Source organism: Diabrotica virgifera, chromosome 7, assembly GCF_917563875.1.
Source record: "Diabrotica virgifera virgifera chromosome 7, PGI_DIABVI_V3a".
Classification (NCBI taxonomy): domain Eukaryota; kingdom Metazoa; phylum Arthropoda; class Insecta; order Coleoptera; family Chrysomelidae; genus Diabrotica; species Diabrotica virgifera.
Window position 1 is genome coordinate 149205523 of NC_065449.1, and position 19295 is coordinate 149224817.

The 19295-nt window shown below is 34.1% G+C and overlaps 1 protein-coding gene across 1 annotated transcript in view; it reads right to left on the minus strand.

Moving 5' to 3' along the window:
* The window catches only part of LOC114342937 (protein phosphatase 1 regulatory subunit 7), a 56560-nt gene that overhangs the window by 3935 nt on the left and 33330 nt on the right, over positions 1-19295 (minus strand). Inside the window, exons 3-4 of the mRNA XM_050656431.1 lie at positions 17941-18103; positions 3778-4086 (exon numbers count right to left, since the gene is read on the minus strand). Of these exons, the coding sequence (XP_050512388.1) occupies positions 3778-4086; positions 17941-18103 (472 nt within the window). The remainder of the gene's footprint in view (positions 1-3777; positions 4087-17940; positions 18104-19295) is intronic.

Below are 19295 nucleotides of genomic sequence, written 5' to 3' on the forward strand. Positions count from 1 at the left end.
ATACTTTGTCAATACATTTTAAGATCATTCCACATTTTGTGTTTAAAACTGCTAGTTTTAAGCGATTAATATGTTTTGAAATAATCTTACAGCAACAATTTTTAATCCCTACAAAGCAACAACATAAATGCGGAGGTTGTATATCTGAATATCACCTGATGGCCATATAATAAACAAATTGATTATATATTAATTCAAAATCGATAGTGTACATCACTTTTCCATGGTTTTCAACATGAATGAAGTCAGACTTAGTCCTGTAGGATTTTGCTAAGGTGTAATATGTTTTTCCCGGTTTGGGAATAAACGCCACCCTTGCCCTTCTCCAAGCTTTGGGAATGTATCCCAGAGCATAACTAGCTTTAAATATTGTGATCAGGGGACCCATAATTATTATTTCCAGTCCCTATCGGAGAAGCTTAGGAAATATACCATTCGGTCCCGCATTTTTTGTAAGGTTAAAACATTTTAATAGCCCATCTGACCTTATGAGAACCAAAGATCTCGTTAGAAGTCAGCCAGTCCCTTTTGGTTGGGCTATTATTTGTTTGATAATTGTTACTACCAGTCAATTGCGTCGACCCCGGTATAAGTAAATACTTAAAAGATACTCTACAGCGTCCTTCTCTGCGTCCGTATACTTCCCATTGGGCAATTTAACTGACTTGGATTTGTTAACGTTATCTCTTTTGAGGATTCTATTAACCCTGGCCCTTTCAGGTACACTTTCAATGTTTTCACAGAATTCTCTCCAGAATCTTTCCTTAGCGGATAGGATTGTCTTCTTATAGGTTTTCAGTTTACGCCTAAAGAGAAAGGTATTTGATCAGTGCGTCCTCCCAGTGTTGACGTACGGATCAGAAACACTTACCTTAACTAAAGCCTCGGCTACCAAACTAAGAGTCACGCAGAGAAGAATGGAGCGGTCAATGTTAGGAATAACTCTGCGAGACAAAATCAGAAACGAAGAAATCAGAAGAAGAACAAAGGTGACTGACGTCATCGAGAGGATAGCCAGGTTGAAGTGGAGATGGGCAGGACACATAGCCAGAATGACAGATGGGCGATGGAGGAAGAGGTTATTGGAATGGAGGCCAAGAGAAGACAAGAGAAGCGTCGGTCGACCGCCTACAACATGGACTGACGACTTAAGAAAGGTACATAAAAACTGGATGAGAGCGGCGCAGGATAGATGGGGTTGGAAACGAGGGGAGGAGGCCTATGTTCAGCAATGGACTTTTGAGGCTGGATGATGAGGTTTTCAGTTTAGCCTTATATGCTGTTAGCGCAAATCACATTTGTCGCTAAAAATTTAAATTCAAACTTGAAAAACACACAGCTGACCTTTCTACGAAGGGTACGAAAGAACCGTTGTTGCGCACAAGCGCAAGAAGGACAGTATCAGCCAGGAGACATTCGAAAAATGGCGACGAATTAACATCGCACCGTCCGCGTGTAACAAAAATTCAATCATCGGCGTGATACAAGAATCTTAAAAGTTCCTCAGTTGGTGCATTTAAGAGTGCAGTGCCGCGGTCCCAGATTAGAACAAAAAAAAAACGTAAGTACCCATTTTTTATATTATTTGTGTATTTAACGGAACATCATTTTTTTATCTATCTATATCAATTTTGTATGTTAGTTGTTAGTTCACGAAGGAAAAATTATAAATCTAAATCCCGTGCACTAACATATGCTACTCAATCACCTGATTTCTTCGCCCTATTAAAGAGCCGTCTTGTTTCTCTTTTGGGATCAGACAGCTCCTTATTCAACAACTCCACAGAATGCTGTGGAGATTTTCAGGTGTACAGTTTCCTTGGGTGTAACTTAAACCAGGTGTTCGTTATTACTAATTGATTTGCTTCCGCAAAAATTTCCAATGTATCTCCCCGATCGTTCCGGTTTCCTAGTCCAAATGGTCCAACTGCAGATGATGTTTGGCTAAGCCCAACTTTGGCATTGAAGTCACCCATGACAATTGTTAGGTCCTGCTTTTTCAACCTTTTCACGACTTCATCAATGCTACGGTATAGTTCTTCTACCTCTTCTTCTGTTCCTTCTGTTGTAGGTGCATACACTTGAATTATATTGATGTCGATTGGTCTTGCTTTCAGTTGTATGAGCATAACTCTTGCTGAGACTGGAATGAAGTTGTCAACAGATTTGCAACTTCTTTTGTCAATATAATACCGACACCTAATTCATGTTTGCCGTTATCTGTTCCAGAGTAGTATACACGGTGTTCTCCGATATTTGCGGTTCCTGAGCCTGGCCAACGGATCTCGCTTATTCCTAGAATATTTAATTTCATGTGTGCCATTTCTTGGATTGCATTCTGGATTTTACCTTCCTGTGCCATGGTTTTCACGTTCCATGTGCCTATTCTCATGTTTTCTTTGCATTTTAATCTATTTGTTATACTTGTAACTGCTCCTTCCGGAGATCCGATTAAGGAGCTTACTCCGGAATTGAATTTCGCTGCAAGCATAGCCATTTGATTCTACTAGGACTTATCCAATCCGGATCTTTAATGAGGTGTCTTGTCCCAATCTTTCTTCCTCATCTCTATGCCGTTGACCGCTTCCGCGGTTCTTCCGCCTTTGAAGACAGTTTCCCAGCTCCAGGACAAAGGGGTGCCCTACCGTTTACTCGCTCCTCCACCCGAAGCTGTTGGCCAGTAAACGGGGATTGCTTATTCCGGCAATCACTCGGTCCCTATCTGCGTCAGCCATCAAAAGTTGATGTTGTCCACCTTCTACCACGTGGAGGTGCAGATTCGGATTTTTCCTTCATCAAGATTAAGACCTCTCGGCATTTCCCAATCTCTCCAGACCTTTAGAAGGCGCAGTAAAGATAAAAGGAAATATTGCAACATTCTGCAACAGCGACAAATTAATGTTAACATCAGTGTGAACGGCTGGTAGTTAGCCGTAGTCGCCAGTTGTTGATACGTTCGAACTGTTTTGTTTTCTGAATTTGGTTATTAAAATGGTATTTAAATGGACTGTAGAAGCCTGCATTAATTTAATAGACAATTATAAACAACATACATGTCTTTGTAATGCAGCTGACAAAAATTATAAATGCAGAGAAGTTAAACATGATGCCTGCTCCAAGATTGGTAGCAGTATAAACTGTGAAAATATAAAAGAGGCAAAACGAAAATATGAAAGTTGCAAGCCCCGTTCTTCAGGGAGAGGAAGAAATACAAGGCTATGACAAAAATCCTGAGCAGGTGCCTCTTTTAGTGGATGTTGCTTCAGTGGATACATGATGATGCAACTACTCGCAAATACGTGCAACAAACTCCAGCATTGGTACAACAACGTTGCTTGGGTGAAGGAAGACACTTTGTTACAAAAATGTGAAACTTAATTCATCCTGCTTCAACAATGTAAAACACAAAAGTTGCAGTATGTTGCTTTGGTGCAGACACACCCTAAGAAACGTCGTGTTCTTGAAATGTTTTCTCGTAAAATGTCTACTTTAAGCGTAAAATGTAAATAAACAATTAAAAACTTTGAAAAAAGCAAATTTTAGTGTTTTTGGGGCGATTTTTCAATAGGTTGGACATCGAATTTAACAAAACAAAAAATATGAAGTGAAAGCCAAGTCAAATACTTTCTTCAAAATGCAAAATTTTATTTTGATTTTATCTTGTGGAAATCAATTTAAACTATCCATAAACAAATTAAATACTTATACCAATTACAACACAAGTCTTTTACTTTGATGTTTTTTTTAAATATCTAAGCATTGTAAATATAAACTTACCCAAAATTCGGCCAATTCAGTCAAGTGTGCAATATTGTCAATCGACTTGATCTTATTTTGTGCCAAATCTAATGTTTCCAATTTTGTATTTGCGTCAAGGTTTTCTATATTTTCAATACCATTTTCGGACAAATACAGCTCAGTCAACTCTTTTAAATTTTCCAGATTTTCTATAGCGGTTAATCGATTGCTCTGAAGACTTAAGCATGTCAAGTTTTTAAGACTGTCCAGGTTTTTGATTTTTGTGATTTTATTTTTGCCAAGATATAGCTGCCGAAGCGTAGTCAGTTCATCAAGATTTTCAATTTCCTACAAATACATTGTTTAGAAAGATTATGGAATATAAATAAAAAATATAACTAAAATTTTACTACATTTGTTTTTAACTTTTACTTTGTTCCAAAACGTAAGTTAGTGGATGCGCTCAAACGAAGAAGAGTTCAAATTGCTTGTATTCAAGAAACTAGGTGGAAAGGACAAAGGGCGAAAGAACTAGGTGAAGGATACAAATTGTGGTATGTAGGGAGTAGTAACACTAGAAATGGAGTTGGTATAATTGCTGATAGTGAAATGAAAGATAACGTAGTAGAAGTTGTAAGAACGAGTGATAGAATGATGTCAGTGAAATTTGTAATTGAATGTTGTGTGTGTGTATGCTCCCCAAACAGGTCTGGGTGAGAATGAAAGAAGAGCTTTCTATGATCAATTAGGAGACGTACTGAGTGATATTCCAGCAGAGGAGAAAGTTATAATAGGAGGTGATTTCAATGCACATGTGGGCCAAACCAAGACAGGATATGAAACAATACATGGGGGATTAGGCTTTGGAACTAGAAATGAAGCTGGAGATGATATGCTTGAATTAGCAACAGCATTGGATATGGCGATTGTTAACACATTCTTTAAAAAGAGAGAAACTCAACTTATTACCTACAAAAATGGACAACATCAATCCCAAATAGACTACTTCATGATAAGGAAAGAAGACATACGTGAATGCAAGGACTGCAAGGTAATAGTTAGTGAGACAGTAAGCTAACAACATAAGCTGCTTGTTCTGGACATCGAAGTAAAAAGCGAAACTAAACAAAAATATCGGAGAGGACCACAAAAAATCAAGTGGTGGCTGCTGAAAGATGAGAAACAAGGTCTATTCAGGAGAAGAATAGTAGAGAAAATTTGTTGGAATATGAAAGGAAGTCCTAATACAATTTGGAGAATAATGGCCAGTAGTATTAGAGAGACTGCTATTGAAATACTTGGGAAAACGTCAGGAAAAAAGTTTGAGAATAAAGAGACTTGGTGGTGGTCAAACGAAGTACAAGGAAAAATAAAAGAGAAGAGAAAATTATATAAAAAGTGGCAAGAAACCAGATCCGACACAGATCTTCAAAACTATATGGTGGCGAAAAAGGAAGCGAAAGTAGCAGTAGCAAAAGCCAAAGCAGAAGCGTATTCAAACCTATACGATCAACTTGATACCAGGGAAGGCGAAACGAAGATATATAAAATAGCCAAACAGAGAGCAAAGAAAGCAAAAGATTTTAATCAGATTAGATGTATCCGAGATGAAAATAATAAAATACTAGTTCACGAAAGGGATGTCAAAAAGAGATGGAGAAAGTACTTTGACTGCTTATTAAATGAAGAATTTGACAGACAGCCGGTAGAGTCAACGGAGACAGTAGCAGCAATGGTCACCAAAATAACCAACGAGGAAGTGGCTCAAGCGCTTCAAAAAATAAAGAAAGGAAAAGCGGTAGGACCAGATGATATTCCTGGGGAAGTATGGAGAGCCTTGGGAGAGACAGGAACAAGGTGGCTAGCAGGTCTATTTAATAGAATTATGGAAGTCGGACAAATGCCAGACGAATGGAGAAGCAGTATACTGGTACCTGTTTACAAAAACAAGGGAGATATACAACAATGTACAAACTACAGGGCTATAAAACTGCTTAGCCACACCAAGAAAATATGGGAAAGAGTAATTGATAGACGGATACGTGAAGAGATCGAAATATCCGAGAATCAATTTGGCTTTATGCAGGGCAGATCAACAACAGATGCAATTTTCATTATAAGGCAGTTGATGGAAAAATACAGGAGTAAAGAAACAAACGCTCATATGGTATTCATTGATCTTGAGAAAGCATATGATAGAGTTCCTCGAGAGATTCTGTGGTGGGCACTCAATAAGAAAGGAGTCCCTGGTGAATATGTAAAGATTGTGAGGGATATGTATGAGGGAGTAACGACTAGTGTCAGGACAGGTGTGGGCGAGACTGATAAGTTTCATATGAAAGTAGGATTGCACCAAGGCTCTGTGCTTAGTCCGTATTTATTCTCATTAGTTTTGGACCAGATAACAGCGAAACTACAGGGTAACATTCCATGGTGCTTAATGTATGCTGATGATGTCGTGTTAGTAGGAAATAGTGAAAGAGACTTAGAACAAAAACTGGAACAGTGGAGACAAGCTCTGGAGTAAAAAGGTTTAAAACTTAGTAGGACAAAAACGGAGTATTTGGAATGTTCATTTAAAGATGGAGCTACTACAAATAAAATGGTATCTTTGGATGGTGAAATGATTGTGAAAAGCAATAGTTTTAAGTACCTAGGATCGATATTACAGAGTAATGGAGAAATAGATGGAGATGCATGCAGTAGAATTAGGGCTGGATGGATGAAGTGGAAAGAAGCGAGTGGTGTGTTGTGTGACAGAAAAATTCCAATGAAGCTGAAGGGAAAATTCTATAAAACAGCCATAAGACCGGCTATGATGTACGGAACTGAATGTTGGGCAGTGAAAAAAAAAGAGGAACAACGAATGCATGTGGCGGAAATGAGAATGCTTAGATGGATGAGTGGAGTGACAAAGAAGGATAAAATTAGAAATGAGTATATTAGGGGAAGTCTAGGTGTGGCACCAATTGATGCCAAAATGAGAGAGCATAGGTTAAGATGGTTTGGTCATGTTCAACGTCGAGACGTTAATCACCCAATACGAAGAATAGCTGAAGTGCAGATTCCTGGAAGGAGTAGGAGAGGAAGACCAAAGAAGACCTGGGGGGAGGCGATAAGGCAGGACATGTTGGTAAAGGGGATTAACATTGATATGACCCAAGATAGAATTGTGTGGAGAAATGCAATTAGGGAAGCCGACCCCGCATAGGGATAAGGCAAAGAGAATGATGATGATGATGATTGTTCCAAAACGTTTAATTGTTTGGTATTTGATTTTTATGATCACTTTTAGCATGTTTTAGTTAAGGCCATCGGTACATAATTCGCAAATATTTTACGGCCATCTCTACTTTTTCTGTCTTTACACGGCAAATTACGTGTAGTCAAATTCACACTGGTATGGTTATGTAAACATTACTAGAACGTCATTCTACTTGACAATGTCATGATTAACTTTAAAGAGATGTCTTTTGAATGTTCTTGGAAAACTGTTATTTGTATAATTGCAAATTATTAATTCAGTTAATAAATGTGATAATTTTTTCACTAACTATGTATTCAGTGATTGTAATAATTTATATGTACAACAAAAACTAATACTCAATCGAGAAAACAGGAAAAGTGTTAAAGTGATTTTTTAATAATATATTGTTACTATGGAACGCTTACAATTTTGAACATCTTTAACAACAAAATACTTGGATCACAGAATATATTATCCTGATGTATTCTCTGCTTGGCTCTTCCACAAAGAATACACAATAAATAACTTTTTATTAAGTTCACGTCTTAATCAATTATTTATCAAATATACTATATATCAACATTCTTTAATCAACAACTCAAAATATTCCCGATGCCTTGTCAAATATTTAAAATTGTCACTGATTGTCACTGTCTGAATGACAATATGCTGACAATATTCTATTCGCCTGAGTGCGTTGTAAGACAAAGATAGATTTGGAAAATATTACCACGGACATTGTGTTAATTTTTTTCGAATCCTGAAAAAACCAATAAATATTTTTGAAAAATTTAACCGCAGAATGAAAGACTAAATTATTACCGAGGGCCGAAAGTCCCTTAGAATAAATAAAAAGTTTATTTTGAATGAGATATTTGAAATTAAAAATCACACTAAATTTTCTCTTAGTTTTTCACCCCTGTAACTTATTAAAATAAACATTATTATAGCGGTTCTCAGGGACTTTCGGCCCTCGCTAATAACGTGATCTTTCATTCTGCGTTTAAATGTTTCTTAAATACTTATTAGTTTTTCAGGATTCGAAAAAAATGAATCCCCATTTGAATAGCATTGTAGCCGAAAATACGTACCCACCCCCTTCGAATTCTCGTTGGAAACAGAATAAAAGTAAATTGAATGTACGCTCTGGCAAAATGTAAACGTCTAATCAAAATTGACACTAAAACAGATAAGGGCGAGGCTCCATTAGTGCGTGGCGTTGTGGCAGCGTCGTTTAAAAAATTAATAAAGGAGATATCCAGAATCTTCTGTAGTTTCTACGTTTATTTCGGTGGTGGCGTAATAATAACAAAATAACATGTTAAAAATTATATGAAAACGACACTGTGACAACACAATGCAGCGCAACTCACTAATAGGGCCTCGTCCGGCGTAAGGCGGTAGTCTCCAATAAACACCGTACGCGGCCTACAATAAATAATAGTTGCCGTCTTTCTTACGTCGAATGCAGCATTGCCCCAGGCCACACGTCGCGTCTGTATCCTTTATACAATAAATAATGGATGCGCTCTCTATTGTACGTCGAACGCTGAGTCTAACATAATACATCCAACTCCGACAGAAAACTGGCAGCACGTTGCTACTAGTGCCATCGCCGGCTGGAGTTGACAACTACGTTTTTTAAACGTAAACATACAAATTTAATTTTTCTAATTTTTGGATGAGCCAATTTTGCTAAATTTTGTTTTTATATATTGAAAAGAGATAGGTACAGCTGGTTCCTAAAAAAACTGATACGACTCTTAGTAAGTTTTGATCACTTTGAGCAGTGTATGTTTGGTCTGACATTATATTATATTTATTATGACAGACACATAATAAAATAAACAAACAGCCATTTTTTGAGGTTGAAGTTATCTGACAACTTTTAAGATTTGTCAGTGACAGTACGTAAATAATTATTTATCCTTCAAAATATAATAAATTAAATATAATTAAACTCATATTCATTATATCACACAATCATACTTCATCAAAAGCTTTTTACAAGAACATAGTCAGCGATTTTGATATGGCTTAGAGCCAGACTACATCAAGATCGCCTATAAATCGTGCTGGTAATTGCCTGGCAGCGAGACCAAAAACAAAAAGAAGAAGAAGAAGAAAGTACACTGCTCAATTTTCTACAAAATACGCTATAAGAGTCGTATCAGTTTTTTTTGGAACCAGCTGTACAAAAAAGACGCTTGGGGACGTTTTGATATTTTAAGTACAATTTGTGACGTTTCTGATTTGATTACTTGTGGCTGTCAGTTTGTTGGATTTCTTGCTGTTTTTTTCCGTTTTTGCATTTAGAAGTTATTTATATTACACAAATTTATATTACACAAAAAAAGAGTTTGAAATTTTATGGAAAGTGTATTGTATTTTGCCATTAATTTACATACAATGTTAACCTCATTCACACAGTTAAGAGGAAACAGTAGCGATCAACAGGTAGCAATAAACGCGTTCCAAGATTGCGGCTCTAATTTTGAATATTTTGTCGAGATATTTGGCATACATATTCGTAATATAATAAAGAATGGCGGTACAGAGCCCAATTTCAGAAATATGTTAGTATGTGGAAATTACTCTACAACTAAATAAAACATTGAAAAAAGGAGCCTGTACCGCCATTAAGAAAGACAAAAAATACACTTTCTTCAAATAAACTTTTTTACCCCATGCCTAGATTTTGTATAATCTTGGAACTACTTAAAATCGATTTTTTTATAACAAGAAATCGAACGTCACTGACTTGGCAACATTTCGCGCCTATGTGTATAAAAATTATTGTTTTTGATAGTATAAACGTCACTGTCAGTGTCGAATTACCGACGCACTGTTGCCTCACTTTTGAAAGTTCGCAGAACTTTCGCAATATTGGACCGCGTTTGTTGCCACCTGTTGATCGCTACTGTATCACCTTAAGGAATGGTTTTGTATAAGTTTCCGCAAAAGTGAAGGAAATTATAAAAAGAAAATATTTTATCTAATTTTCTTAGATTATGCCTGAAAAACTCTTACCTCACAAGCACAAGGCCTCGTTTTAAATTTAATCGAGTACCAATTCGTAATTCTGCACCAAAATTTGAAAGCAAAACTAACATTTTACATTCTATTTATATGATAATTTCAAATTTTATAATATAATCCGTGATCGGAGCAGTAGCCACTTTCTGTCACTTGCTGTTGCGTGGAGTAAATTTCAGACTTATTTCGTATTCATTAAATGATGACGCATGTGTAAAGAACCATGGACTCAATTGTATATGAGTTAGCCATAAGACATGAAAATATCAAAGATCGGATCAGACAAATGAGAAAATAGAATAGTATAAACCGCATAAGAAAAATCATCCATGTGCAATATAAATGTTGCCAGTCAAGGTAAGTAACAAAAAGGTAAAAGAACGAAGAAGGAAATATCTGTAAATATTGCTGGACCAACCTATAGTCTATTGGGAGACGCAAGACACAATCATACCTACATATTCTGTAACTCATTTCGATGATAGAAGTAAGGAAAATCGAATGGAAGTGGCCAAGTCGAATAGAAATAGTCAACATCGGTATTCTATAACTACATTGGAATCTCTACAGTCGGAATAGTGAATAGAAATTACTTCCGACAGCATTTACGCTGTCGCAATGAGTTTTCGATATCGGAATATTGTGCTTGACACAATCGCTTGACTTTTATAGGGCATTCCAAGACTTTGACGTTTGGGAGGCAAAACTGTCAAACATTGTGTTTGTTTATATTATTTGCACCACGTTTTTTGCCGTTAACAGTTTTTTAGTTGTATTTTCCGAACATTTTGTTCTAGATTTTGTGTAGTTTTTAGTTGTAGAAGTACTTGAATGACTTTATTTAGTTTAAGCAGTGAATAAATAAACATGAGTGCATATAAAGTTGTTGGCAGACAATACAAATGTTGCTAGTAGGTACCTGGATGCACAGTGGTAGATACAAGCAAAATATTGACAAAATAAATAATATAGGTCCACTTTCCCTCAAGGGGTCTGAGTTAACCTTCGGTTTAGACGTTTTCCAAGCCTAAGTAAGTTGTTTTTGCGTCTTAGATAATAACGTATTATTTAGTTGTTTTATGTTTTTGTCTCTCAGACGATAACTTATTTAGTTGTTTTACGCTTAAAATGTAGTACTGATGGTACCCGATAAAACTGAACTTTATCATGAATACTTCGCATTCCACACTTCAAAACACATCAGAAATGAGGCATTTATGCAGTGCATTTTCTAGTGAAAATGAGCAAAATGAGCATTTTCTAGTGAAAATGAACAAAATGAGCATTTTCTAGTGAGAATGTTAAATTACTCCTTGTACAAAGCAAAATGATCTAAATCACATTAAGAACCGTAGACATATACAGTATGTCCCTGTAAGTTGTATCCATATGGAAAACTTTTTTATTATTAATTTTACGAAAAAAAGTTATTCTTCATAAAAAGCTCTGCATGGTCCAAAACCTAAGATTCAACCACCAGATATCAAATTTTATGAATATTATACGAGGTATGTCAAAAAGTTTGAATTTCACTCAAGAGTAAAGTAGCTTTATTTTTCACAATATTGAAAATTGCTATTAGGAAAAGTTGTTTTGAATTAAAAACTATATTCTAGTATGCAATTACATCCTTCTAATTAAAAAATTTTTTTTTGAAAAATTATGGATAACCAACATTGTTTTCAGTAATTTTAATTCTAATAACTCTTTTATTATTAATTTTACGAAAAAAGTGATTCTTAATAAAAAGTTCTGCATGGTCTAAAATACTCTGAAACCTAAAATACAACCATCTTATGTCAATTTTATACGAGGTATGTCAAAAAAGATAAATTTAGGTCAAAAGTAAAGTACCTTTATAGTTCAAAATATTTCAATTAGAAGGATGTAATTACATACTAAAACATGGTTTTTAATTCTTAAAAAGTTTTCATAATATCATTTTCGATATTGTGAAAAATAAAGGTATTTTACTCTTGAGCCAAATTAATATTTTTTGACATACCTTGTATAAAATTGATAAAATTTGACATGAGATGGTTGTATTTTAAGTTTCAGATCATGCAGAACTTTTTATTAAGAATCACTTTTTTTCGTAAAATTAATAACAAAAGAGTTATCAGAATTGAAATAACTGAAAATAATGTTAGTTATCCATAATTTTTCAAAATTTTTTTTTTAATTAGATGGATGTAATTGCGTACTAGAATATAGTTTTTAATTCCAAACAACTTTTTCCAATAGGAATTTTCAATATTGTGAAAAATAAAGCTACTTTACTCTTGAGTGAAATTCAAACTTTTTGACATACCTCGTATAAAATTCATAAAATTTGATATCTGATGATTGAATCTTGGGTTTTGGACCATGCAGAGCTTTTTATGAAGAATAACTTTTTTCGTAAAATTAATAATAAAAAAGTTTTCCATATGGATACAACTTACAGGGACATACTGTATATTACTACAGACTGAGCCTACCCTTCGCGCTTCTTGACGACAAGATCTCTTGGACAGGTTTGCGGTATCTCTAGCACATTGTATCGAGAAACGAACATGAAACTGAGTGGGGGTATATGCACGGAAAGGGAGGACTACTGTCGCAGCTTTACTATGCATAAGAGTGAAACAGCACTGAGCCACAAAAAAAGATGGTGTCATCACTTCGCTCAACATGACACTCTGTCTATGATAATATATATTTCTATGTTAAGAACTGGGGCCTGATTTTAATGGCACCTATGTACGCCGTTTCTCCCGCTTGGCGGCGCTAGTGTAGTTGGAGGTCATCGTTTTGACTATTCGTGAAGTTTGTAAATGGTGTTTTTGATTACGATTTAATAAATAATAAATGGCCGAAATATACGGATCTTGGAGACTGTTTGTGCGTTGAAAAACGAATTGAGGAGAAGGAATGCTAGAGTTACTGGAAAAAGGAAGTCCTTATCGAATGATAAACTATATTAATCATCGTCTCAATGTTTTATTTCTATAGCTCAGAGCATTCAGAGGGTATTTATAGGGTATTGACTCACTCCTCACACGAGTCTGACAACTGTGTATAATGATATGTCGATATGCCTTACTTTTTTATCCATTTAAAATTCACAATTAAGTGCGCTCAGCATTAATTTTTGTGTTTATCTCATTTAAAAATGTGATATTTTCAAAATATGGCCGCCATGACAGTTGGGCATTTGGTGTAAATTTGGTTTAAGCATGGGTTGAGCGCAGTTGATTATGCAATGTTGTCTTATTTAAAAAAATATATATAACTCCTTATGGAAATATAGAATGTGTTAATTTAATTAAGTTCAATCTATATCTATGAGTACAATCAGTACAATTATTTGGGTGTTTGTCTACGTGAAAAGCGACCTTAAATTTAAGAGGATCGGTACGTATTTTCGGCTGCAATGCTATTCAAATAGGGATTCATTTTTTTCGAATCCTGAGAAAACTAATAAGTATTTTTGAAAAATTTAAACGCAGAATGAAAGATTACGTTATTAGCGAGGGCCGAAAGTCCCTGAGAACTTCTATAATGTTTATTTTAATAAGTTACAGGGGTGAAAAACTAAGAGAAAATTTAGTGTGATTTTTAATTTCAAATATATCATTCAAAATAAACTTTCTATTTATTCTAAGGGACTTTCGGCCCTCGGTAATAATTTAGTCTTTCATTCCGCGTTTAAATTTTTCAAAAATATTTATTGGTTTTTTCAGGATTTGAAAAAAATGAACTCAATGCGTGGCAATATTTTCCAAATCTATCTTTGTCTTACAACGCACTCAGCCGAATATAATATTGTCAGCATATATTGTCAGTCAGACACTGACAATCAGTGACAGTTTTAAATATTTGACATTGCATCGGAAATATGTTGAGTTATTGATTAAATATTATTGATATATAGTGTATTTGATAAATAATTGATTTAAGACGTGAACTTAATAAAAAGTTATTTATTGTGTATTATTTGTGAAAGATCCAAGCAGAGAATACATCAGGATAATATATTCTGTGATCCAAGTATTTTGTTGTTAAAGATGTTCAAAATTGTAAGCGTTCCATAACAATATATTATTAAAAAATCACTAACACTTTTCCTCTTTTCTCGATTGAGTATTAGTCTTTGTTGTACAAATAAATTATTACAATCACTGAATACATAGTTAGTGAAAACCTTATCACTTTTATTAACTGAATTAATAATTTGCAATTATAAAAATAACAGTTATCCAAGAACATTCAAAACCCATCTCTTTAAATTAATGATGACATTTTCAAGTAGAATGACATTCTAGTAATGTTTACATATCCATACCAGTGTGAATTTTACTACACGTAATTTGCCGTGTAAAGACAGAAAAAGTAGGGATACACGTAAAATATTTGCGAATTATGTACCCATAGCCTTAAGGTGAAATTAGAAAAATTTAGGGTTAGGTTTGATCAGGTTATGTTTTAGTCACTAAAGAATATTTGAATGGTACCTACTAGGTCACTTTAATTTTCAGTGATTAACTTGTTTATATTATTTTCGATTAGGTTAGGTTTGATCAGGTTATATTTTAGTCATTTTAAAGCATATTTTAAAGATAATATGTCACTAAAATGTTCAGTTATTAACTTTTTTATATTATTTTCGATGACGCTAGGTTAGGTTTGGTCAGGTTATGTTTTAGTCACTAAAAAATATTGAGAACTTGAGAATTATTTAAAATTAGTATTTCACATTTTTCTATATTATTTTTACTTCAAATATAATTTTTTTTATAATATGTTCACTCCATAAAAAGCGATTGTAGATGTGGCAACAGTGTGAATGTATATAAAATTGCATATCTTCATCCGTGCGTTTATAATAAATTTTGATCTGAATTTTATAGTGAAGTATTCTATTTTTTACAGTCGCATCTAGGAGCAATATGTAATCTGTTTCAACAAAATGTTTATTGCAGATACGTGCGTTTATTTTCGGCACATATTAATCCCTTCTTATTGCTACAACCCACTCTTTTCTCCTCAGAATATCTTTGGGAAACCTGTGTCCTGACGTTCTCGATGAGCAAAAAATATACAGCACAACATTGAGGGATTTTATTTTCTCAAGTTTAATTCACACAGCGAAACAAATATGCAATATTTACTTGGAAATATATTGATTTGAAGTGTTGACGTAAGTTGACGTGACCTCCAACTACACGAGCGCCACCTACGTTGAGCTTTCCAGATTAGCTGCCATTCATTTCGAAGTCGCAATTTAATAGCGACTCCGCCATGACAGTCGCAATTTATAGCGATTCTTATTCATTTCGATATTAGTTACAACTGGGGATATTAACGTTATCATTTTGACACTGCTCAGAATTTAGGTTGGTCCTCCGGTTTATTCGATTTATTGGCCACGCAACCACCGCAACGTTTGTTGATTAAGGGTGGTAAGTAAGGATTGTTGGTGTTTCAAAACTATTTTTTAAATACAATTTTATGTAATGTGATGATATGAAAAAATTGAGTATATGGCCACGGTGTCATATTTCAAGTTTAGATCCAGCAACAAACAGGTCACAGAACACTAATTTCACTTTTCAGCGCGGGGTTGCCACCACCTTCTGAGCGCGTCAAATAGAAGTTGGCGTTTTCGATTTACACTTATTACGATGTGAGTTACAGAATGCCAATCTAAACACGAAAATGACGCGATAGGTATCAAACATTCCGATTTCGGGTAATTACGATTCGACTTGGTCATTTCTATTTGATTTGTTAAACGTTACAGAATAGGGCTAAATGTGTTTCTCGCTGTAAAAATGACGCAACAGGCTGTAAATTGTCCCCGGATGATTGTGAGCCCAACGCTTCTATATTACCTCACACTGAAATGCATTGGGTATATAGGGCAGTCAATGAGAGCAAGAACAGATTTTACCTCTGAATTCTATCCTATTGCATGGATTTTAATGAAATTTTAGGAATAGCCTGAAAATATCTCCTTATTCAAAGTCTACCCTATGCCGATGTGTGCTTTTGTCTTGGGGGCGGTTCCCACCCCTTCTCAGGGGTGGCAAATTTTTTGGTTAAACAACTACGGAAGTTGCTAGAGAACCTAATTCTAAGCAAAACTGTTGTATAATTATTTTCGAAAACAATACTTTTTGAGTTATTCGTGGTTCCCACTTCTTCCCACTTCCCACCCCTTCTCAGGGGTGGAAAATTTTTTGGTTAAACAACTACGGAAGTTGCTAGAGAACCTAATTCTAAGCAAAAACTGTTCTATAATTTTTTTCGAAAACAATACTTTTTGAGTTATTCGTGGTTGAAAATTGGCCATTTGCATTGAAATATAACACCTTTTCAAACGGTTTTTTGCGAGTACCTTAAAAACAATGCATCTAACTAAAAAATTATATAAAACATTTTTGTAGCTCATAAAAAATCAAAGAGATTTGTTCCTTCCTTAACCTTCTAGTTATAACACAAAAAGAGATATGGTAGGTAAAAAGAGTTTGTTTTTTTTAGTGCATGCTCAAATCAGTGTATTCAACTTGAAATAACAGAGAAAAGGTCGATTTTAGGTGTATAATGCTACCAATACCTTTTATTGTGCTTGAAAAGTCCTTTCAAATATGCAATAATAAATGTCGATTACATTCAAACTAAGGGAGATATGCTGCAAAAAATTGATGACTAACGAATTTTAAGAAAAAAATTGAGAAGCATATTTAACCCCTCATCCACAAGAATTTAAATGCATCGTTTTCCTTCTACAATACATTTTACTAGTGTTATTTTTATGTTCAAAAAGTTGAGTGAGTTTAAAATGAATGGTTTTTGAAAAAATAAGATCAAATTATAGAACGCATATTTAAATTTCCTTAAAAATCTTCCTTTTTCTACATGTAACTTGAAAATGATAAGAGATACTGTTATAAAAAATAATATCAAAATGTTTATCTAGAAGAAACCTACATTTTTGTATGGCATCTTTTTTTGGCATCTCTTATCATTTTCGAGTTACATGGAGAAATAGGAAGATTTTTAAGAAAATTTAAAAATGCGCTCAATAATTTGATCTTTATTTTTTCAAAAACTATTCATTTTAAACCCGCCCAACTTTTTGAATATAAAAAGAACACTACAGTAAAATGCACTGTAGAAGGAAAACGGTGCATTTAAATTCTTGTGGATGAGGGGTTAAATATACTTCTCATTTTTTTCTTAAAATACGTTAGTGATCAAATTTTTTACAGTTTATCTCGCATAGTTTGAATGTAATCGACATTTAATATTGCTTAATTTATAGGTCTTTTCAAGCACAACAAAAGTTATTGGTAGCATTATACACCTAAAATCGACCGTTTCTCTGTTATTTCACGTTAAATACATACACTGATTTGAGCATGCACCAAGAAAACAAGTTTTTTTCACTTACCATGTCTCTTTTTGTGTTATAACTAGAATATTCATAAAGGAACGAATCTCTTTGTTATTTTATAAGCTACAAAAATATTTAATATAGTTTTTTTAGTCAGATGCATAGTTTTTAAGGTATTCGCAAAAAACCGTTTGAAAATGTGTTGTTTCGATGAAAATGGCCAATTTTTAACCAGGAATAACTCAAAAAGTATTGAGTTTTCGAAAAAAAATTATAGAACAGTTTTTGCTTAGTATTAGGTTCTCTAGCAACTTCCGTAGTTATTTAAGCAAACAATTTTCCACCCCCGAAAAGGGATGGGAACCGCCCCCAATAGAAAAGCACACATCGGCATAGACTTTGTTTCTTTGGCTATTCCCTACTTACTGTGAAAATATCACGTAAATCGATATAGTAGGATGGAATTCGGAGCCACATACCCTCATTGACTGCCCTAATATTTGTATGTAAAACAATCATTTATGGGAGAAATACTTACCCTTATTTTGTTATCTCCTAACTCTAGCAAATCCAAACTTGGAATGTTACTCAAATTTTCAATTTTAGCGATCTTATTTGAAGAAAGAAAGAGTTTCTTCAGCTTGACCAAATTGTCTAATCCCTCTATGGTTTTTATCCTGTTAAACGACAAATCCAGAATCCTGAAAACGCAAAATTTTACTCAAATATGTATCAACAGTAATAAAAATTAGTTAGTGATTGAGAATAAAAAACCGGTTATTTATAACGCAGCTTTATACTATAGTTGAGATCTGTACAAAAATAGCGAACGTTGATTGTAGTGAGTCAAAAATTAAACTTTTGTAAAAATGTATCTATAATTCGTTGTTGTTTATAATTATTATAATTTGAATAATCTCCTAATAAGTTGAAATAGTTGTAGACAATTCAAGTATCATTTTAGAACAAAAAATCGACGTTAAAAATCCGTATCTTCAACATTTTATCATAAATGTCTCGAAGTTTCGAAGAAACGACCAAAATAGATAAACGACCAACAAGTAAAATTGTTCGCAAAAAAATGTCATCAAAATTGGGTGTGCAATTAGGAAAAAAAATCAGCCCAATTTAAATTGAATAATTCATTAAAGTGGTTTGCCAACCGGAACATGGTTACAAGAGGTGGTCTATTGGTCGAAAAAACTTGAGGTATGTGAAACATAGGGCTAGAGCGCATTCTTCTGGCTGGTACGTTAAATTTAACCAATTCAAGCAATTCGGTAGAATTAATTTTGTTATTAATGATCTTGTATAAAAAAGTCAATACAGAAATTTGCCTCCTATTCTCTAGCGATAAAATTTTAAATTCTTTTCTTAGACTGGATGTTCTAACATTATGCTAATCAGGATACCTACGGAATTTTCTTAAATAAAGGGACCTCAAAAAATTTATTTTGTATAGTTTATGCCCATAATCTGTCGGGATTTTCGGATGTAAAAGAGTATACCTTGCCGGACAATTTATAAAGTATTGATTCCATTGAAGTTTCCATTTATCATGTAATCTGGTTTTACTTATGGTTATACATTCTTGAAGTCCAATATCATTCAATGTTTCCTCGCCACTGAAAATGCTGTCTTTTGCCAACTGATCTACTTTTTCATTATTTTCGAGTCGAATATGAGCTTTAATCCACGTGAATACTATATTACACTGCATAGTTGTTAGATTAGATAATAGTATCTTTAATTCTTTGATGTAGGGATTTACGTTAACAGTATTTTCGTCTAGTTGACTAGAGAAACTTTTTAAAACTGATAATGAGTCGGATAATATGTTTATTTGTTTTAGATTTTTATTTTCGGCGTATTGGCATGCTTTTATGATAGCTA